At 38.3% G+C, this 23,067-nt stretch overlaps 2 protein-coding genes across 4 annotated transcripts; one reads left to right on the plus strand and one right to left on the minus strand.

The window, feature by feature from the left end:
* The first annotated feature begins 103 nt into the window (after positions 1-103).
* Positions 104-8,386, plus strand: LOC127658242 (tapasin-related protein-like). 2 transcript variants are annotated; one of them, XM_052147439.1, is made up of 9 exons: positions 104-919; positions 1,154-1,378; positions 1,555-1,833; positions 2,610-2,810; positions 5,152-5,319; positions 5,902-6,005; positions 7,411-7,639; positions 7,874-7,948; positions 8,124-8,386. In XM_052147439.1, the coding sequence occupies exons 1-9, from the start codon at positions 883-885 to the stop codon at positions 8,129-8,131; spliced, it is 1,326 nt and encodes a 441-aa protein (XP_052003399.1). In that variant the 5' UTR covers positions 104-882; the 3' UTR covers positions 8,132-8,386. The 2 variants fall into 2 exon arrangements, with proteins under 2 accessions (XP_052003399.1, XP_052003398.1); XM_052147438.1 differs by having other exon boundaries at positions 8,128-8,386.
* Positions 8,387-10,470: 2,084 nt separating this feature from the next.
* On the minus strand, positions 10,471-16,207 carry vamp1b (vesicle associated membrane protein 1b). 2 transcript variants are annotated; one of them, XM_052147501.1, is made up of 5 exons: positions 16,071-16,207; positions 15,504-15,645; positions 14,359-14,517; positions 12,380-12,431; positions 10,471-11,272 (listed from the first exon to the last, which is right to left on the minus strand). In XM_052147501.1, coding segments are annotated over exons 1-5 (372 nt in total). In that variant the 5' UTR covers positions 16,073-16,207; the 3' UTR covers positions 10,471-11,255. The 2 variants fall into 2 exon arrangements, with proteins under 2 accessions (XP_052003461.1, XP_052003460.1); XM_052147500.1 differs by lacking the exon at positions 16,071-16,207 and having other exon boundaries at positions 15,504-15,653.
* Between the last annotated feature and the right edge of the window lie 6,860 nt (positions 16,208-23,067).

Here is a 23,067-nt window from a genome sequence, read left to right on the forward strand (position 1 = left end):
ATGGCTCTCAACTATTCACTTCCTGCATCTGACAAAAACAAAAATGTTGAGTTCTGTAATGCTTGAAACATGCTGGTCATATCGCAGAGCTTTAGAATATTATGAAGAGCAGAATTCAGTAAAACAGCAACCAAACTGCCTCGTTTTGAGTCTTGGCGACCAATCCTGGTTTATTTTTCTTACTGATCTATTTATTAATCTATCAGGATGCTTATCCTCCAATCAGCTTCTTTGCCCTTTACAAGGCATGATTATTTATAACACTATCAATCAAATCAACTGATTACAAAAAAAGGAACTGGTAATTTTGGCAAATATGGGGAATTTGAATAGTTCATAACACAATAAGTGGAAGCTTATGATTAGATCTGACTGTCTTGAAAATGTATATTGTACGCATTAGGCCTACATGAGAATAAAAACAAAGCTTTAAGAGTCCATTAAAGCATAAAAGAGCATGCAGTGGAATACAGTATATCTGTACAAAAATGTTCATGTAACAAACAGATGTACAGTATTAGATCAGGCATATTTAATCATGGACACTTTCCCTGTGCCTTTGCACATTTATTTGAGCCTTTTGTTTCAAAAATAACATTTCTGTAAGTACTAGGAATAGGGCCTACCACTAACAACAAAACAGCATCATTGATATGACTGAAATTAATTCACTCTTATTTTGAATGTGCCAAAGAGGAAGAAGTGTTTTTAATCAAAAGCGAAAGTGTTTCGTCTATTGAATGGGAATGCATCGTCGCAGGTTTGGATAGCCTATCTTTGAGCTGTTTGATGTCTATGAGTAAAATGCGTTTGCACAATTAATCTATATATGGTCAAATAGTAACTGACATCAAGGCAAATTGGTATTGGTGCTGCTCAGTGATGTTAACGATCCTCGTCCTCCTTTCGTTGGCTTACGGTGAGTTGCCGATGTTCCTAAATTATGTTTTTCAGTCTACTCGTTTCAACGTAAATGCAAAGACATGTTTATATTAATAAATTGTGTTAATATAACGTTTTACGACTTCAAAATAAAAAATAATAATGCGTCAGTTGTTTTTGTTTCGTTTTTTCTTTTCTTTCAATAACGTGAGTGATTTGGCGCCCCCTGCTGTTGAATGAACGTTTTGTCCTAACTTTTCTACCATTACAGGGCTGGATGGAGCTGATGTGGTTCTGTCCTGCTCTCTCATCGAGGAGGGGGGAGGGATGGGGATGGGGATGGGGGGCATGATGGGAGGCTCTACGTTCAAGCGCACTCCATCCACTCTGGTCTTCAGGGATCTTGTTGGGAATGATGATCTGTCACCAGAGCTGGTGACCCCATACAACCCCCCTGAGACACCTAATGCTGATGATCTGATCTTTGAGTTGATGTGTAAGCGCTGTTAGTATTTAAGGGTGATTTTTCCATTTTGGGATATTTTCAGTCCCCTAAGATCATTTAAAAGACAAAAGGCTTTAAAGGATGGATTAGAAGTTTTTAGTTTGAACTTTCCGTATATTATTCAATCTCTGTCTCTTTCTCCCTGTCTTTTGTTTCTCGCTCCACAGTATCATCTGTTCAGATTCCTAATGCAGACTCACTTCTTCATGCTGATTGCAATGAACAGGAAGTGTTTTGTGAGATCAGCAGTTACGTTCCTCATGGCGCTGATCCGGAATCTGCACCTGCTCATTTCATTGGCTCAGTTCAGCTGGGGGGAGGCGGCCTGAGCCTCACTCTGGTGCTACAAACCCTTTCCAGCAACACAGTAGAATCAGACACACCACCACTTCTGCAGAGTAAACTAAAACTGCCACTCAGCCAATCAGGAACGTTGATGACCGAGGGTAATTTTGTGTAACACATGATTCTTTTGTTTATTTCGTTTTTTGGGGTTTTCTCCCCAATTTTGGCATCCCCATTTCCCAGTGTGCTCCAAGTCCTCGTGGTGTCGTAGTGACTTGCCTCAATTCAGGTGGCATAGAATGAATCTGATGGCATGTTGAGCGTGTTACTGCAGAGACCTAGTGTGTGTGAAGGCTCACACTATTCTCCGCGGCATCCACGCACAACTCACTATGCGCCTCACCAAGAGCGAGAGCCACATTATAGTGACCACGAGGAGGTTACACCATGTGACTCAACCCACCCTTTCAGCCATGGTTGCTTAGGAGACCTGACTGGAGTCACTCAGCACGAACTTATCATTTAAACTTGCGACTCCAGGTGTGGTAGTCAGCAGCTTTACTTGCTGAGTTACCCAGGCCCCTTGTTTAACACGTTAATATTCTTGCTCAAGCTATCTTTCTGTTCACACATAAATGTGTTCCTATGCATTGATAAGTTTTCCTTAATGGTTCCAGAAATGGAAAGACTGCCCTCTTTTTGATGAATCATAAGAACTTTTCTTTGTATCATAAAGTAACAGATTACTGTTATCCTGTAGCTCTCATCGACTTTTCTTTATCAAAGCCTTTTTAAGTCATTTATATGTGCATTTTTATGTTGATTTATTCATGTAGTTATTTATATTTTATTTAAATTTATGTCTTAATTCTTACGGTATCTTCTGTTAATCTCTTTCTCTTTCCCTCACTGTTCTCTACCACTGTTTTTTACCCAGTTGTGTTCGTGGTGTTCTCGCGTGTACCGTCCATGATGGCTCCAATAGGGAGTGATGTTGTTTTAGACTGTGGCTTTAGACAGAAGGACTCAATCCATGGACAGGATGTGGCACTTGAGTGGCGTCTACAATACAGAGGAAATGGCCATAAAATACTCGAAATGAAAGCGAGGGCGACAGAGACAGAGGTGGGATCAGATGGTAAGTTACAAGTATTCAAATAATAATAATAGATTTATGTTGCCCATGACATCACTCGCTGTGTCTCTGTTAAGATATGGATTTTGTTGTGGTATACCAATATTAAATCTGCATGCAGGCATATCCTAATCCTAATTTAAATGTATGCTGATCTGGTATTATTCAATAACTGCCAAAGCTTTATTTAAGCATTTTTCAGCATACTTTCACAAATACACTTTGTCATACTGACAGAACCATTAATCATGCCAAATAAACTGAGATTATATAAAATATGTCACATTTTCGAGAGAGGAACTTTATAGACACAGAACATAATACATTTGGGACATACAGGATCGGATTGGCCATCTGGACCCGAGTGCAAATAGTGGCAGATATTATTTGCACCCCAACCCTGGTGCAAATAATAGTGTAGATACTAGAAAAAGTAGATACTAATTGCATCCTGGTGCAAATAGTGTCAGTTACTATTTGCATCCATATTTAAATATGGTATGGGCATCACTGCAGCATGTGTATTGTGTTTATTTACAGTACCGCACACTATATTAACCTCTACTGTAAAACCTAACCCTAACATTAACTTAGAATAAATAACCTTGGTTTTGCTACAGTAACCATGAAATTCCTTGTTGTCTCTCAACAGTCCAAACCTGGGGACATGACATAAATGTGACAGCTGCAATTTCTGCAAAAAAACATTATGTGTCAGCTACAGAAAATAATGTATGCGTGATGCACTGGTGTTCCATGCATTAAAAGTCTAGGCCTTCAGTGTGATTCATGTCATTAAGAAAACACAGTTTCACAATGAATGAGACACCTTATGTCTTTGGGCATCATACATTATGTTGCAGCTAACTAATAATACCAATTGACATTTGAAAAACAAGTCCACGCATGAAAGCCAGAACTTGAAACAACACTTAATTCTCAAGCAAGCCTCATTTTAACTGCAGCACGACTGTTTGTGAAATAAAGTCTCCCGAACAAACATTCAAAAATCATAATTTTTCATATTAATCTATCAAAGAGGTCTATAATACCTAGAAAAATATCTAATAATATTTGCGATTTAAATGTTGCTTGTAATAAATTAAATTGAGTCAGGGTACACGTAATGCTGTGTTCCATTCAAGTTGGATGTGGGATATTCCTACTTGATATCTCCGACCGTAAATGCATTTCATTCCCCGATATTCTGAACTGCAACTCTCCCGTGAGTTTAGCAGGTGTTTGACTCTCATTAGAGACGTCTCCTAGCAACCCAACTGATAAACAATGCTGCAGCACTAGCATTTGTGCTTCAGGTGTTTGATTATCAAAAGAGATTATAATGTTTTATACACCTGTGTCTGCGGGCGTTTGTTAAACAAGCTTTAATATCATGTAATGTGGAAACAAACTCATTTATCGATATTACTTAATAAAGTGCATTTTTATCACTTACTTTGTAAATCTCCCTGAGTGTCGACATGTTTGTGTGACATCATGCTCCTGCATCTCGGAGAAATCTGAGTTGAGAATTTCTGCACGAGCCTACAAGTTGTAATTCTGACTTCAAGATGCATCCATTGCACTTTTCCTAGTAGGAAGTTGGAACGCAGCACTTCTTTTCAAAACTTGATCTGACACTGAATGCTCAAGCACAATAATTTACACTTAGAAAACTCCTGATGTTGCTATAACAATCAAAAAGCACTTACCAATTTACTTAAAGGGAAAATCAGCCCTCCTTTCCTGTTTAATAAATTAAGCAATCACACGGTCATGCTGAACATCTCGTGTTTTTAAATGCATAAGGATCTCTTTCTCAACGGCAACTCCAGCAGTAATGACAGCCGACTTTAATTACGTACAGTACATCACTTAAAGCATGATTTCGTCACTCAAGGTCAGCTAGAAGGCCTCAAGGTCACTCAAGGTCAGCTAGAAGGGACATATCCTAAAGATCATACTCACCCAGAACAAATAAATCAATCTGATTGGCTGATGAATCTGACAAACTGACTTTAGTTGATCATTCATTTACACTGTTGAGGGATTCTGAAGAAATTCTGAAGGCCTGACAGGGTGGAGCTCAAACTCATGCGAAGTGTTGTCACACATTGCTTGTAAGCATCAAGGAATAAATTCTGACTGGATAATATTTTAGTTTTTCTCTATTTGCTTGTAGATTCATTACGAGTGGAAAGCAATTAAAAATACATGGTGATTGAGAATAAAAGGATGAAAAATATGTATTTATTTGGCATGTTAGGCCAGCAGAGAAGACTTTGCTGGCCCTGAGAATTTGCCACTGGTGTGATGCATGGCACACTACTTTTATCCATTGCAGTACTAGTGAAGCAGGAAGGCACAAGTGCAGAAGCAGATCTGCTGGTGAGAGATGGTAATGCATCTCTTACTCTGAGGAGGTTAAAGGTCACAGATGAGGGCACATACATCTGCACTGTCGGCTCTGGAGAGTTCCAGACTCAACAGGTTGTTCAACTGCACATTAAACGTGAGTCTCTCATTGAGCCCTACTGAAACTCGATATCATTTGTTCACATCCATAAGTCATATGAGGATTGTATTTGAAGTAGGGTTGTCAATTTAATGTGTTAATTGAGTTGATATGATGTAAAAAATTTGAAAAAAATGAATGGCCAAATATGTCCTATGTGAAATAATTCTACCTTGGAAGGTTCACAACTGATTGCAAAATGGATCTTTGTGGACTGTAGGATAGTGACAGACTTCTGTTCAATGAAATGGAAATAAAACAAAGAATATATTAACTTATTTTCTTTTTTTCAATGCTTTTATCTGCCACAATAATTGTCTTTATAATTAAAGTCTTTATATTCATTTAGAAGCTTTTCTCCATAATTCTTGATAAATATGATCCAATCGCCATATGTCATTAATTTTAAAATGTTGGCAATTTCTGACAAGATTGCATCTGTGCATAGCTCTAGGTTTTGAAAATAGTATGTGCTTGTTGCAAGTTTAAAGCAATCTTGTGATATTTGATATACCAATTTTGTCTTTTCACCTTTCCTGTCTCTTCATCTCTTTCTCATCCCTTTATCATTACTCCCAGAACCTCCTCGTGTCACTCTCTCTGAGGATAAACTGATATTTCAGGACGAGACACCCCAGAAACTGAGCTGTCACTGTCATCGGTACTACCCTCTGGACGTACAGGTCACCTTACTTTCATTACTGCACTAAAGGATTATTACAGGATTATTCAAAAAAATGTCCGATCCGCCTAATAAGCACAGAACCAGTATTTTATACCCAAAAGTCATACTTCAGAAAAAGTTAAGATACCTGGATAGAAACTGAATCAAGTAAAAGCAAAAGTAGCCCGTGAGAAAAACATTAATTCAAAAGTATTTAAGTAGTTCTTATTAAAGGTGCACTCAGCGATTCCTGAGAAACACTGTTGATATTCAAGCTCAACTGCCAAATCAAACACACCCCTCCCTTCATTGATCCTTTCAAAGCTCCGCCCTCGATTTATCATAATCCTTCTTTTTTTTGTTTATAATCATCTGAACTTTTTCTCTTGGTCTGTTTCTCAGCCATTTGTCCTCCTTGGAGTTTAGAGAGTTCACATCAGCCAGATTTGCCGTCGCTCTTCTAATGAATTTCTCTCTTGCTCTGCCCCCACCCCCCATCCTGTGCACGCGCAAGAACCACCACCTGTTGCTGATTGGCTGGAGTTGTGTTGTGTGGATCGGTCTGATCCAATTTGTTTTTTCTCATTTACAGAGCTAAAAATACTAGATTTTTTTTTCAGCCCACTCACCGAACGGAGAGCTAGCAGACTGTGACAAAAAGTGTATTGGATTAGAATTACAGAGTGCACCTTTAACTGTACTTAAGTATCAAAAGTGCAAATGAAGAGTATTCATACTATTTTCTGAATGAGTTTGACTAGGTTTGACCAATTTTTTTTTAAAAGAATCAACTCTAAAGAACAATTTGTTTGCGAATTGGACGTAACCATTGCTGGCGCTGAATATTTTAAAGCCCTGAATGTCAAAAGTACAGATACTTCAAAATTAAGTTGATACTAAAATAGAAATCTGTTATAATATTAAGAAATATATATTAGTAATACCGGTCATTCTACAGGATTAGTAATAATACTAAATACCTAATCTGTCAGTATTCACACGCTGTCTTAATCTAGGCTGCTTGCTAGCTCTTGTGCATATTTGCATGCATGCAATAAGAGCACTTGTGGCTGTCTTGGTGAGTTATGGGTAACTGTCCAGATGCAATAAATGTTTCATCAGATATTTAGATTTACTATGTAATGATAAGAAAATGAAGACTATTATACAGATGTGCTCAAGGAATTTGCAAGCTTTAAGATACGAGACAGACACTAGGTTTTGCAAAACTCTTAATACCCGATGTCATGAACTTTGGAAACTTTTTGGTTAACTATCTCTGAGCATCTATGCAGCTTATATTATGTTTTCGGTTTGTTGTCACAAAAACGGGGATCTGAAGAAAAGATTTTATGATGATCAAAAAACAATGTGTCTGGTTTAGTTGTGTTTTGCTGTATCCTGACTGACCTGTGCACCTCTAGGTGGAGTGGTTATCCCAGCTGGCCTCTGCGGAAGAGCCTGTGTCTTTCTCAAAAGAATCCTCCCTCTCCAGTCATCGGCAGCACAGTGATGGTACATATTCTCTCTCGTCTTATCTCATCCTACGGCCCGACGAACACCCACCAGGAACTGTTGTCACCTGTAGGGTCTCTCACACTGCACTAGAAACACACAGAGATGCCAGCCTGACTGTGGACAGACTTGAGCCAAGTAAGAGACTCTTACAGTTAAGCTACACATGAAAATAGACAGTAAACTGTGCTTAATCTTAAATTGAGCTCCACAAGGATTTTAAAACCATGACTTAATACCAAGTAGAATAATTGATCTCTCTCATGAGCTCATTTAAAATGCATATTAATTAAGCGATAACTAAATCTTGGCTTAATTTAGATATTCATAATTTGTTTAAACAAAGTCCTTTTCTCTTTGTGAATTCAATAGAAACAGCCTTCTGGACAATTGTTTTAATGTTGGCGATATCTTTGGTATTTTTGTATCAAGCATTCAAATCTGTAGGTGAGTTTTGTTTTTTAGAATTTCAATAATAATATTTTTTTATTATAAAAACACATTACTGTACACTTAACTAGTAGACATCCAGCTTTAAAATATATAAAGGGAAGTTAAATATTAATGTTATCTTTTTGTATTATATAATGTTTAATGAAAACTATTTTTTATTTCTATTAAGCCAGCTGAGGTCCAGTCTTCTGAGGGCATGTGAGGACAAATTGTGGAAGAAACTTGTACTTTAAAGGTCACCAGTTATCTTCTAATGGGTGTTTTAAATCAGTCACTGCCCTGTAATCTGTTTATTTAATGGGATTTTAATATCAGCAAAAAGTCTTTATGAAACTTATTCTAGAAATGTAAAATTAATTCCAATGTTTTATTTGATGTTTTTGATTTGATGATACATTTTCATTTTTTATTAAATAAAAACTGAAACGGGTAGAGTATGTTGATGCTTTTATTGGCAGCATGCTGTTTATCCCTTTTAAAGAAGAGATAGGATTACCCTTCAGTTATGGCATATTATTTGCCATTTATACATATATATCATTATCACAATTTGAGTTTACAGGAGAAAAATGGACCTCTACAGTCTTCAACAACAGAACAAAATATAAAAGTCTGTGCTGACTTAGGAATGTGATACCGACAGCAGAAAGGAATGTTAAAACCACCTGTTGTATATTGCATGGCAGTATAATTTATATTCTTTATGCTCATTTAGCATTGATTATCTTAACACATATCATAGTAGATTATTGTACGTTTCAGTACATATAGGCAGGCTCACAGCAATCATCTTGTTCCCAGATGAGGCTTTTCCACAGAACAGGAAAATGAGGTTTCTTCTGTACATCAGGCAGTTAACAGTAGTTTTAAAGAATACAAGAAATTGGAAATAAAATAAACACCACAAGTAAATGAGTCTTAAAGTTGGATGAATCTGCCATGCAAGGCAAAAGTCAGGAATAAACCTCCAACACCTTTAAGGGATGCAAATTTCATTTCTGCTATAATTAACTTTCATGTTGTTTTAAACCCTCAACTTTCTTTTGTGGAACACAAACTCAGATCACCTGTCACCATTCATTTTCATTGTATGGAAAAAATGATGCAATAAAAGTGAATGGTGACTTAACCCAACATCTCATTTATATATTCCATGCCATACTTGTTCTCACTTTTTCCCATATTACATGGTTTTAGTATTCAATTTGTTCTGTTTATTTAAGAAATAAATCAATAAACTCTTACATCTTGTTAAAGGGTAACTAAACACCTGCTCAGAGTCTGACTCCACCCACTAGAAATATTTGAAAATGCTGGAAAAGTGGGCAGACCCCAGCGGGGATAGAGGGAACGAACCGAGTGCGGGGCTGAGCGTGGGGGGGGGGGGTAGTGGAGAACCTGCTTACGTCAGCTGTCACCGCTTATGTCATGAAGTACCGCAAACAGCCAATAGGAAAATTCAACTGCAGTAGCCACCGTTCAACCTGAAGAGGGCAGCACTCAGACGTTTTTACACCATATATTGTAGAATTAAAACACTTTATACACAAATGTAAAACAAATTACTTGAATCAATGACCAGTACTAATAAAGCCCCATTCTTACAGATCATTAACTAAAAAAAGTTGGTTTAGGGTTTAGTTACCCTTTAAAGGGATAGTTCACCCAAAAATGAAAACTCTCTCATTGTTTACTTACCCTCATGATATCCCAGGTGTGTATGACTTTCTTTCTACACCAGAACACATTTGAAGAAAAAATATCTTAGCTCAATTGGTCCTTAAAATGCAAGTGAATTGAGATTTCACTTTTGAAGCTCCAAAAATCCCAGACAGTCAGCATAAACGTCATCCATGCAACACCAGCTGATAAATTAATGCCTTTAAAGCGACACGATTGCTTTTGGTGTGAAAAGATCAATATTTAAGTACTTTTTAAACTCTAAATAATGCCTCCGTTCTGCAGTGGTGTGTGTGTGTGTGTGTGTGTGTGTGAGACATAATCGCATTAGCACTTTAAACAAGTGAGAACTGATGCACGTGCGTAACAACCAGAACAGCAGCGCTGTTTACAAGCGAGGAGGAATGCGGTACAGTTGCTTGTTTGGTTTTGGTTTAGATCTGTATTTATCTGTTTGTTTACTCACAATGTTGCATTTGTGTGCTTATCCTGGATGTCTCAACCGAGTGGAGAACATGAGATTACGTCGGTTTCATGGCAACGTGAATATGTCACACGAGAGTCTGCTTGGTCTCCACCCTCTCGTGAAGCTTACCTCAAATTGGATATAGTTAAAAAGTACTTAAATATTGATCTTTTTCGCACCAAAAGTGATTGAATCGCTTTAGAAGACATTAATTTAACTCCTAGAGTTGTGTCAATGACATTTATGCAGTCTGCCTGTGAATTTTGGAGCTTCAAAAGAGAAATCTCCATTCCGTTGCATTTTAAGGACCTTCTGAGCCAAGATATTTCTATTTTATTCAAATGTGTTCTGCTGAAGAAAGAAAGTCAGACACACCTGGGATATCACGAGGGTGAGATAATAATTAAGATAATTTTTGGGTGAACAAATCCTTTTAATAATCCTTCTGTCTGTGCAGGTTTTTCTGGATTAACAGCTACTGGCCACACTAATCTGGATCATAAATACAAGTACATAAATAAAATGATGAGTATATGAATCATGTAATAGTAAATAGATGTAATGGCAAAAGCAGTAGTGATAAGCAATAGGTCATATGGGACAGGAGTCAGTATATATATTTTTTTTCTTTACAAATGCTCTCCAAAAGGTCAGATGAGAAAGAATTGGAATTACAGGGAAAGAAATTATGTTTGCCTGGCTATTTCACACTTTCTCTCTCACACACACACACACACGCATCTCCTTTCATGATGACAACTATTTCCTTTTACATCCATCCACCCTGTCTTCACAAGTGTCACCCACTCTCCCTCTCTTTGTTTTTTCTTCTGATCTCTCTCTCTCTCTCTCTCTCTGTGTGTGTGTGCATTCATGTATAAATGTTTGCAGAATGTTTGAATAATGTAGGAGATTCAGAGAGAGAGAGGAAGAGAGAAACTGAAAGAAAAAACATGTTAAATGAACTCCTCCAGGGAGGAGAATGAAGAGCAAATATCTGCATGCTACCATCACAGCAAGGTGCAAGATGGCTCAACGAAGAGCTCAGGGTTGAAGAGAGAAGGATCAGCCAAAGTAGTGGAGCTCATAATAGGGTTGTTTATGCTTTCTTTGACATCATTCAGTCATTTTCTCATTCGTTGCAGGAAGATTGGCTCAAGAGAAAAAATACACTATAAGAGAAGAACAGAGATGAAGATGAAAGAGAAAGAGTGTGTAGTATGGAGAAAAGATGGTAAAGAGAGAAATCTGATCAGGGTTTTGGTATAAATTATAATTTAATAAATTCACACGATAGGTCATACACCTACTCCGCTGCAAAATGTGCCTATCACGGGTTCACTTGCTATCTTATACTGCATTGCTATGCTCTGCCCTTAATTAATAATTAACAAAAGTGAGTGTGATGAATAATTGAGCTAGTGTGGTGTTTGTCCAGTCGGGTTCTAAATACACAAATCCTTAAATCACATCCGTAGGTTGATCTGAGCGCTGCACCAGCACTGACCCTTTTAAACTTAACCAGAGACATAAACATCACGGGACCTGTCCCAGAATGCTCGTTCCACAAGATGAGCATTCATTTATGTGTATGGGTAATAACAGAATGTGCCTGCATGCTCAAAACTACAGGTACAACTTCAAATAAAACAATGATAATTGGAAAATTATGTATAAATGATAGTAAAGAATATTAAACCAATCCTTGAAAGCAATTAAACACATTATAGTCATAGCTTTAAAATCTCTGATAAATGGACATATTAATTTAAATACAATTTCAATTAATTTTGAATGGTTCAGTAGGGTTAATTAGATGTAATTGTACTGATATAATTATGTAATAAATTAACCTGCACACCCTTTTCATATTTCCAGCTTTTGGAACGTGGAAGTAAACTACTGCAGTATAAACTTCAATAGCGATTAATGGGAAACCACAGCTAATATTATTTTTTTCTTATCTATTTGCTTCAACAGCAAAATAAATCCATTATTACCTTTCCTCGACTTTCCATAAGAGGAAAAAATAGAGAGTAAATAACTTGAATAACAAATTATTTAAAAATAATAAAAAATAATTATACAGAAATTGGAAATATAATGCTTGCTAGATTTACGCTGTTAAATAGGGTGAAAAGGGACTGTAACCAAAACTTAAAAGCTTCAAGTTTGATAAGACATAATAGGAGATAATGTTAAAGGTGTCGGATGACAATGTGCCCTGAATGAAACAACACATGCTTCAAATGAGCTGTTCAAACTATTCAAAAACTCACAGAAAATAATTCCAATGAAGATCACTCCAATGACACCCATTATAATCATCATCTGAGGGACAAAATAGAGGAGAAAAGTTGTTACAATTACCCCTTCATCCAACAGGAAGGAAAATGGCAACACATAAATACAAACATCCCACAATTGTTTAAAAATCAAAATAAAACAAAATCTGATGTCTGACAGCAATTGCTTACAAAACCTCACAATTTATTTGAAGAAAGACCACAAATATTTTTAGGACACTATTAAAAAAAGACTAGACTAAAATGTGAGTGGTAGCCACCGATAAGCCACAACCGATCTGCCGCTCACTGGATATTTTTAGTTTTTGGCACCATTCTGAGTAAATTCTAGAGACTGTTGTGTGTGAAAATCCCAAGATAACAACAGTTACAAAAATACTCAACCCAGCCTGTCTGACACCAACAATCATGCCACAGTTAAAAAAATAAATGATGGTTGATGTGAACAATAACAGAAACTCCTGACCCATATCTGCCTGATTTTATGCACTGCAGCCACACGATTGGTCAATAAGATAATCGCATGGATGATTGTTGGTGCCAGACTGGTTGGTTTAAGTATTTCTGTAACTGCTGATCTTCTGGGATTTCCACACACAACAGTCTCTAGAATTTACTCAGTAAATTGGTGCCAAAAAACATCCAGAGAGCGGCACTTCTGTGGACAGAAATCCCTTGTTGATGAGAGAGGTCAACAGAGAATGGCCAGACTGATTTATTCAACTGATAGACTTTTATTCAACTGATAAAATTTACGATAACTCAGAAAACCGCTCAGTACAATTGGAGCGAAAAGAATATAATCACAGAATGCAATTCTGAGATGGGGTTGGCGCTGTTTTGGCAGCATGAGAGGGACCTACAAAATATTAGGCAGGTGGTTTTAATGTTGTGGCTGATCAGTGTGTGTATATATATATATATATATATATATATCAGTGTTGGTAGCTTACTTTCTTCAGCAAAGCGCAGCACCATGATTTGTTGTGGGAGGCTCGCTGGGCGTATCAGTATCTAGTTGCTAGGGTGTTCTGAGTGGTTGCTAGGTGGTTGATTGTGTATTCTGGATGGTTACTTACTGGCCCAAGTCAAAACAGCCCATCTCCAAATCTCTATTATATTCTGTCCCTACATGCAGTGGGTTCCTCATTCAATACAAGTCTAAGGGATTTTTTTTTTTTTTTTTTGGCAAGATTTTCAGGCAAAGTCTGATTGCTTAAAAAAAGTAATAGCTACTTTATTTAAGGTATTATTTATTTCCATAACACAAACAGTGTGGGATGGCTTATGAGCCTGAGTTTAACACTTAGGGTTAAGGTTTGATCAAATCCCTATATCTAAATATGGGAAAGAGTAATGTTTGTAAAGTATCACTATTGAAATTCAGAAATATTACCAATTTCAGTCTGAAAATCAGATAGACAGCTTTTTAAAGCCTTGTTAATATCAACTAGAGAAAACCTTGAATAGAAATCTTAAAAACAACCTTAAGAGTAACTTCACTAAACATAATTGCCTATATTCAGGTAGTATGGCTGTATGTAACTAGTGACATGGATACTAGTTTTCTTATACAGTGCACAGGATTCAAAGATCTGTACTTATTTATCCTGTGTATCACTCCATGCTTGCACAACCACTGTAGGTCCTTAGCAAAACCCAGTGGCTTCATTCAACACAAATTAACATTAGCGGCTGTACAGTGCACATCTGCTGAGCACAGCATAAGCAAGAAGCAGCACTGACCTATTTTCTCTTGCATGTATTTTATTCTTCTCTGTCTTTCACACTTCATCTCTTTTTACCATCTCAATCCCACACCGTACTGTACTTTACAGCAAACCTCTCCTTACTGTCTTAGTTGAGGCAAATATTAATTAATTATTAATTCAGTAATATCCTGTATGATGGCTGCTCTTGGCCTCTTCTCTCAGGCTTTCAGGAATTCTCACCTTGCAGTTCTTCCACCAGTATTTGTTCTTCAGTTTTGCAGCACAGCTTTCGAACTGTGAAGCCCCGGCCTGCAGAGCATCAGCCCTGTCATCCAGCTCTGAAAGCTTCTGGTCTCTTTCCAGAACCTTATCTACATTCACACGCATGATATCCACCACCTGCAGACCAGAACCACAGAAAGACATGTGACATGAAAGAATAAGCCCTCGACACTGGATACTCATTTTGTAATACAGCCACTCTGTATTACTGGAGAAAAAACAAAACAAAACATAAACCTGGAAAACACATGTTGTTCGATTTACTAAATCATATTATTTGGGATCTACACAACAAAATAGCATTTCTCTTCTAAACTTGTTTTCTTTGCTTCCGATTAATGTAATTCTCTAACGTGTACAAGCTACTATATTAAATTAAGCAGGTTGAATTTGAACCAATCAAGTACAGTATGTTCAACAACATGGGCAAAGGGGATTTGGGCAGGGAATTTCTAGTTCCCAGCCTTTTGGGATTTAGAACCGTTTCTGTTACGCTGGGTGACCTTAGTGCAGAGTGGAGATTTTGCTTTGGTTGAGGATGGGTACACAAACGACATGCTGTATGTTGCTTTACTCAAAGGAACTTGAGTTACTGCTTAGCATTTAACATGCTAATGTATGCTATTGTTAGCTCAAATTTAGATAACTAGCATAACCTTATAACATAAATCAGTAATGTGACAGACAAATATAATGAAAAACTGAAGAAATCAATCATGTTAGGGGTACATATAAATTCACGTTGAGGCTAATTAATTGTCATTTAAAAATAACTGAATAATAAATTCCAAATGTTGAAATTACGTAAAGAAATTATGTTTTCTGAGAAAGAATTATCTTTGTTTAAACACTGTCCCTTAACACTTACTTAGTTTTATAATTTTAAACAATGACTTGCACTATACATAAGTAATATTGGCATTATATTCATGATGTTATTCAGAGGGGAACTGTACAATTATACAATACTATAATACAAAACTATACAATACAATTATTACTTAAATGTGGCCTTATGGCAACTCTGTTCCACAATGGAAAATGGTCCAAAAAGATTTATTCTTAAAAAATTATCCATTTCTCTTAAGCACTCACAGACTTACCTCTTCTACTTGTGCTTGAGTCTGCTGTAGTCGTCGGTTGCTCGTGGTGTTTGGTGGGGCAGCAGGTGGACCAGGCATTGCCCCCTCTCCTCCAGGACCACCTGGGGCTCCGGGAGCCCCTGCTAAGTTGGCATTATTTGACCTGAACATCCAAAGAAAATCATGATGGCACAAGACAATTGAGCTGACAAGACATTCTTTCCTTTTAAAAGGTTTTAGGTGGGCTTCAGACACTGGATTGCTGAAACAATCAGAGTTCGTTTACTGGTTCAAAAGTTCTGGTTTAATGTTCTAGTTCTATTAAACAAAGGGTATGCTTCCTGAAAATATTTAGCAATTACAATAATATACAGTAAAGGTGACTTAAGTAACTGACCTATTTTATTACATTTCGAGGCAGACCTCTTAAATATGATATTTTTAGATGGACTCATGACTCTGGAGCATCTCCAACAAATCAATACAAATGCAAAACTCACGCTCCAGGTAAATTAAAATTGTTAGCAAAGTTACTGTATGTGAATATAAACAAACCTGGTAGTAGATAAAGTCTGCTGAAATACTTACATTCTCTATGCAGCAGTTACCGACTGCCTCGCTGAAGAATAATGTTAACAACAAAAAAAATAAATAGATATATTTAAAACTGCGTATAAATGGATAAAAAGGCAAATTGCCCAAGGAGTGAGAAACGGAGATTGCAAGATTGAGCGTGACAAGCCTTCTGCTGCTGCTGCTGCTGCTGCAGAATCTCTCCGCGCGAGTCACCAGTGACAGTGCTATGGAAAGCCATAAGGGTCAAAATTTACGTGTTTTGTATCGCTGTATTAAGCTTTGAAACGCCATTTTCTAAACGCCATGAGGCGTTACATAAACGCTGTACGACGTCACGCGTTAAGTTAACGCGTGTTATTTTAGCACTTCACATAACTTAATTAGCCCATTCATAGACCTTTATCACAGGGGAATTGATTGCCGGAAGTGTTCGTTGAAAATCTCTGAAGCAGTGCACCGCGTCTTCCGGTTGTTGATGTTGCGCTGTTAATATGGCGACTGGTCAACGGCCGAAAGATGGACAAGAAGAAGTGGTCCGACTTGTGAATGAGCACTCATAGGGCTATAGGTTGTTTTTCTAACAATTTATCTTCAATTACAGAGATAAGTGACTTGCAAACTTAAAGTAATCTGGTGGCTAGTTATGTTAGGTTGTTTGTTTAGGTTAACTACCGACAACTGTATCCAGTACCTACGAACAATTTGTCTGATATTAATGCTATTAAGTAAGACTGTTTTAAGGCTAAGTTGTAAGTTATCAGTGATTCAGTTATAAATTCTCCCCTTTAGTGCAGTGCCAGATTTAGTGAGTGAGGAAGTAGTACTACAGGCAAGCTGTTACCCTTCAATGAGAAAGAACGAGGAGCCTCATATACTTCAGGTCATAATGTTTAGGAAGTCAAGGCCTGAGTCCGAAATCATGCTCCAGTCCCTACTCTTTAAAAACATCAACATTCTTTACTGGTGTTCTGTGCTCTCTGGTGTACATCATTTTGACAGTAATATTTCAGACCCCTTTTGGATATCAGTAGATTTACACTGTGATTCCAGACATGGCTATACAATGGCAAAACATCCTAAAACTGGTAATGTGTAGAAAATAGGGTATGGTTTCGAACCTACACAAGTTCAAGTTTATTTGTTCATTATGTTTTTATCTTTTCCACTGCAGTTGCAGATGTTTTTGTCACTTTTAGTTAAAGTTATGTTCATTTTGTTCAGTCTAGTTTCACCATAACTATTCAAGTGTTAAGTAAATGCTTCTTACTGTGTAACCGTCCTCTAAAGTACATATTCTTCACTTCAAGGTTGTACTGCAAGCAGCTAGGAAACCTGTTGTACTAAATGGATTTTGCTGTTCATGTGCTGCTGGAAAGGCTCTGTGTAACCATGTGGTTGCACTGCTTTTTCAAATGGCACATTATAGCACTGAGGGACAGTGCCACGACCACTGTCATGCACCAGTGCACGGCACAGACCGAGGACACAGGTAAGATGTCTGAACATAGTTGTGTGATATAGATTAAAGGTTGTAAATGCACAACGTTTGCATACCTTTTCTTCCTTGCTACAGTCTAAATGTTTCTCTGGACAGTGTCTGTCTATCCCCCTTTATACATCATACATATTAATACTCACATGGTACTGTAGGACTTGTATCAGTGAACCAGATATCAGCTAACTTATCATTTGTAACAATGCTATGTTTGATATTCTGTATCTGTTTTGTGTAATAATTGTGGTCTAGGGGATTCGTCCGGAACCCACAGATGAACTTGTGGTACGGAAGCCAAAGGCAACAGGACAAAGTAGTGTTAAATCTACTCTCTATCGAGCTTACCCTGGTAAGTATTTTTGTGAGGTATTGCAATGGTTTGCTTCTGGACATGAGAACATGCAATTGGCTCTTAATATCAGATTCATTATTTTGTCACTTGTAAATTCTTTGCAGTCAGTTGCCAGGAATGATAGTTCCTCTGGTACTTGTGATTTTAGGGCCCCTTCCTGACCCAGCGGTGTTATCTATTGGAGCCCACTTGCGAGACCTTAAACCACAACCTGGAATTTGCAAGATCTTCCAACATGACTTTAGTGGACTCAAAATTTGGATCAGTCCCTCAAGGTTCAGTTCTCTCATATCAATGACCACCAGTAATAACACGAGATATCAATAAGCATCCTGAGGCCCCCTTATTCCCACAAATTCCATTAAATGGCTATACATTAGAACGACATCTACAATTTGTTCCCAATTATCATCAGTTTTACCATACAGAGAGATTAGAGGTCACCCGTGAATTGTCATGTATCATGGAGAAGGATACAAGGGGGCAGTCAGAGAATCCTTTGTGGAAGCAAGTTCATCAGCCTCGCTTATCTGCTAGTAGATTTGGGGAAGTATGCAATGTAAAAGGGGATTTGCCTTCTCAGGCTCTGGCCGTCAGGATTCTGAAGGGGGTATAGCAAACATCTGCCTTGAAAAGGGGTTTTGACCTTGAGCCAGAAGTCTTACAGCAGTACAGTGACCTGTGTAATGTAAATGTATCGCCTTCTGGATTTGTTGTACATCATGTTGCCCCTTACCTTGGTGCTAGCCCTGATGCTAAGGTATACGACCCAGCTGCAAATCCTCCCTTTGGGTTAGCTGAAGTCAAATGCCCAAATGTTGACAGTATAACGGATGTGACTCATATTCATCGGTGGTCAGGCTAAACTGAAAAGGATCCACAAGTATTTCTGGCAAGTCCAGGGCCAGTTGGCAATAACTGGTTTACCCTGGTGTGATTTTATCACATCTACAAAAAGTGACCTCACAGTTGAGAGAATTTGGCTAGATGACTCCCTGATCATAGAAATGAAGGATAAACTTGACCTGTTCTTTTTTAACACATATATGGAAACCCACCTACATTTCGGTGGTTGATTTCATTGTCTAAGCCTTGAATATATATGTCCGTAAGTGCTGTATTTGAGTTAAATAGTGATTTCTATATACATATAAGAGGTTGTTAGATTATTATTGTATCTTTGTTGCAAGTACACTCGATTTGTTTTTGGCTAATGTGCTATGTGCTAGCTCTATATCAAACATGTCTATTTGATAAAAATGGATATATCATTTGAATATAACTTCTCAATACGTATATTGCTTGAAACAATGTTAAAAAGGAACATGTTCGAACTATATACAAAGCAAAATGTATTATTCAAATTAATACAGTATGTTGTGAATGTAATATTCATTCATATTTTCTTGTCTTGTTTGTAGTTTTACAAAATTCAAGAAAGAATTTAGAACTGAAAACTGAGAAGAAAAATCACCAGTAAAGTTCCGAAACTTTCTCTGACTGCTTTCTGGAGTTATTTTCTTAAGTTGTACGTCATTTGTTAAGCCTTTGCTCAAGCTACGCAATTGGTTAGAACAGACTAAAAATAATTTCTTAAAGGTGCACTCACTTGGTCTTGGATGTTATACTGACACGTCCACCATCAGGCTATATACCTCCATAATATCATGTTATATTGCCCATTCGCTTTTTTCATGGGGACTGACATAAGATCACACGTCCAGCCTATTACTACTCACTGTTTCTTTGTAATTACACTTTTGGTTGCAGAATAAATTAATCATTTGTTATATTTATGACTGTGAATACAGTTTCTCTACAATGGCATCAGTTACCAAAAAAGAATGCTTTGGCATGAAGCTGCATTTATGCTAATGCTGTATTAAGTTGAAGACCACTGTTGTATCACCAGGACAAAATACAAATAATGCCTTGTACACCTCTGCAGATCATACAAGTTTTACATGATGCAGAAATTATGTATTAAAGTGTGTGGTCAATGAACTATCGCTATATAATATAACCACAGCTACCTTAAACATCTTTTGACTATAGATAATTATAGAAAAATATAGAAAAGATAATACAGAAAAAAATATATATAGTAGAGTATCTGCCATCTGTGTTACAGAACAATCACAAGAAGACATCAACCTATGTGTTGTAGAGGCTTTTGAACTGTTAGGCTCTGATTAACTAATGGTTGAGTAAACCCCCCATAGGTGCCTGTCAGTGGGGATTTCTTTAAGACTGCAAGGGAAGCTCAGCTTCCCCTATAATGTCAAAAAAATAATGGTCAAATATGTACTATTGTGTAAACAATTTATTGACTAAAAATGCGTTAGAACACGTTCATCTCGAAGACGAGTTCGTTCAGAATCAGCTTCATTACATATAGCAGGTCGGCTGACTCGATTTACTTCTCATACATTCCCATAGCGTCAGTGCATTTCCCTGTTGAAGCCGAAGCGTCCATTGACTTCAACGGGGCTGCTCTGAACAGTTTTTTTCAGTGCTCGAAAATAGACGGTCATTGGATAAATGCTGCGATTATGTCCCGCCCATGGACGCTCAGCGTCTCTGGGGGTGAATGAGGAGTGGGCTGGCCCGGACTCCGGGCTTCAGCGTGATGATTGGAGGATCTGTCGAAAGACTGCATCTCCTTTTGATTGACAGCGAATCTGTACTATAAGAAGTCACTGAAGCTATTTCGCGCTCAGTCCCATCGCGGATTTCTCAAGTGCAGTCGAAAGACAAACTGCTGCAACCTATTTCTTTATATTTGTTTGGCGAAATTGCTAGTCAATTTGCATAATACATTTCACACAATTATACACCACATTCCTTGTTTCAGTTTTACCAAGTTTAATATATTTTGTTTTAGAGCGTTCGTTCGTTCGTTCGTTCGTTCGTTCGTTCGTTCGTTCGTTCGTTCATTCATTCATTCATTCATACAGTAGGCTAGGCTAGCGTCTTACGGGTGAAACTGCGCACGATGGCAGACGGTGCTAATATTGTCGACCTGATTTTGGCGAAGCCATTTGAAAGTCTTCCTTACGAGGAAAAAATTAGAATTAAACAGCAGGGCAGATCAACACCTAAGATTGATTTAGTGCAAAAAATAGGGTAAATAAGTTTATAATGTAGGCCGAAAATGAGCTTCCCCTCTTTGAAAGACCAGCAGCTGCCACTGGTGCCTGTCAAGAGCACAAATGATGAGGAGACAGATGTTCAACTTAATCACTGTGTATTAATGGTCGATGAATGGACCACAGATGTAAATTCAGTGATGTACATAAGGATATGGTTTTGTTGTCTGAAAACAATAAAGGCAATGAATAAACTGAATATATACAAAATAACAGGCATTCATTGTTACATAAGGAAACCAAAATATTGGTTGAGTGACATTTCTGTAATTCTGTTATCTTTTCAGATAACAGCTCACACAGATCACACAGACACAGCCGATAGCAGTAGCCCAACTAACTATAATGCTCACTGCGGGACTGTTACCATGGCTATGGTTTCAGAATAAAAGTCCATATCAAAGGAGCCAGGCAGGCTACTGGTCTGGTATAAACTTGGCCCTTTATTTCTACATCGGCTGACCGAATATGATCATCTGGGCTTTGGTGGGTCTTAATGACTTGTCCTACAGGCCATAAGCTCTGAGGTGATTGAGGGTCTACAATGACAACAAAGGTATTCTCCTTTAAGTTGGGAGGAAAGGCTTGACATTTCTGCCAAGTTTGGAGGCTAGTCCCTTATGAACCTGGACCAGAATCGGTCCGCTAGGACCTGGGAATGTCTCCAGTGTCGGCGACTTAACATCTCTAATTCAGGGTAAATTACTTGAGGCAGAGCTCCATCGGGCCGCCCCATGATGAGACTACTTGGCGTCACTGGGTCACGGGCACAGGTCCTGACTTGATCTGGGGTAAGTTTAGCAAAGAAGGTACACTGGCTCAGGTAATGATCAGTCTCATTACAGAAAGGACAATAACGTTTCACTTTAGCAAGCTTAGTTTGTGAAACGGAACCTTTACAATAGACAGGAGTCTCATTCTGGGATTCTCCAACACCATGCAAAATGGTCACAGATCTCTTTCCAGAGTCTGACTTAGCATGCAAGCCTTTAGACATTGGCGCGGCATCATAGCTATTCCGCCAGGTTTTGTAACTGAGCCAATTCAAAAGGTCAACTAGATTAGGGGTAGTGCCAGGTTGGTGGAACACATGATGGCGAAACTCAGCCCGTTGCTCAGGGGGAGCTTACTCAGCAGGCACGCAACATGAGACCCACAACTCAACTCCAGCTCACCATCATGTCCCAAGGTGCTCAGTAGGCCAACTAGTGACTGCAACTGGAGAGCGAACCTCTGGAAGATATCACCTCGCTTTATGTCAGGGCTCGCAAGGACAAACTGATTAAGGCTAACTGATGCGGTTGGCCGAATTTCTCATGGAGTGCAGCCATTGTATCAGTGACTGGGGCAGGTGACTTTGGTGCTAAGGATAGAGGACTCGAATAAGCAGGCACTGAATGAAATTGTGTGGGAATAGGCGCTGTCGTACAGTTGGAAGGTAAGGGTATGGCCTTAGCTATTAGTAACTCCTGAATCTCTTTAGGGGTAGGAGGGGGAGGAAGTCCATAAGCCTCAGAAGCATAAGGCTGAGGAGGGCATGACTGAGCAGCTGCGGGAACAAAGGGATCGTTTCTAGTCTCTGGCATTAAAGGTTGGTAAATAGTGGCTCCCGTATCAGACAGGGCAAGGGCGTCCACCCGTTTACTCAGGTCATCTTTAGGCTCAGGCCACAGAGGTAAGGAAAGCTCAGTGAGGTTACTTTCCTCCTCTAGGTTTGTGGACTTATATGACCTCACAGGGGGACTGGATAACTGCAACACTGACGGCTGTGCTGGTAGGAGGTTCTGGCTTATAACTTGACTAAGTTTAGCTCTAAGGGACTGAGTAACTTGAACTAATTCTCTGACTTCTGCACAAACTTCCCTCAACTCTCTCAAGTCTGCCTTGAAAGCCTGATGGGTCTGCATTAGTTGTGCATGCTCATTGCGAAAATGCTGTAGCTCACTGTTGTGCTCAGATGTAATGTATTCAGTCACTTGAGGTGAAGAAAAGGATGGTGGTGAAAGCATGCTG

Source organism: Xyrauchen texanus, chromosome 17 (genome assembly GCF_025860055.1).
Source record: "Xyrauchen texanus isolate HMW12.3.18 chromosome 17, RBS_HiC_50CHRs, whole genome shotgun sequence".
Classification (NCBI taxonomy): Eukaryota; Metazoa; Chordata; class Actinopteri; order Cypriniformes; family Catostomidae; genus Xyrauchen; species Xyrauchen texanus.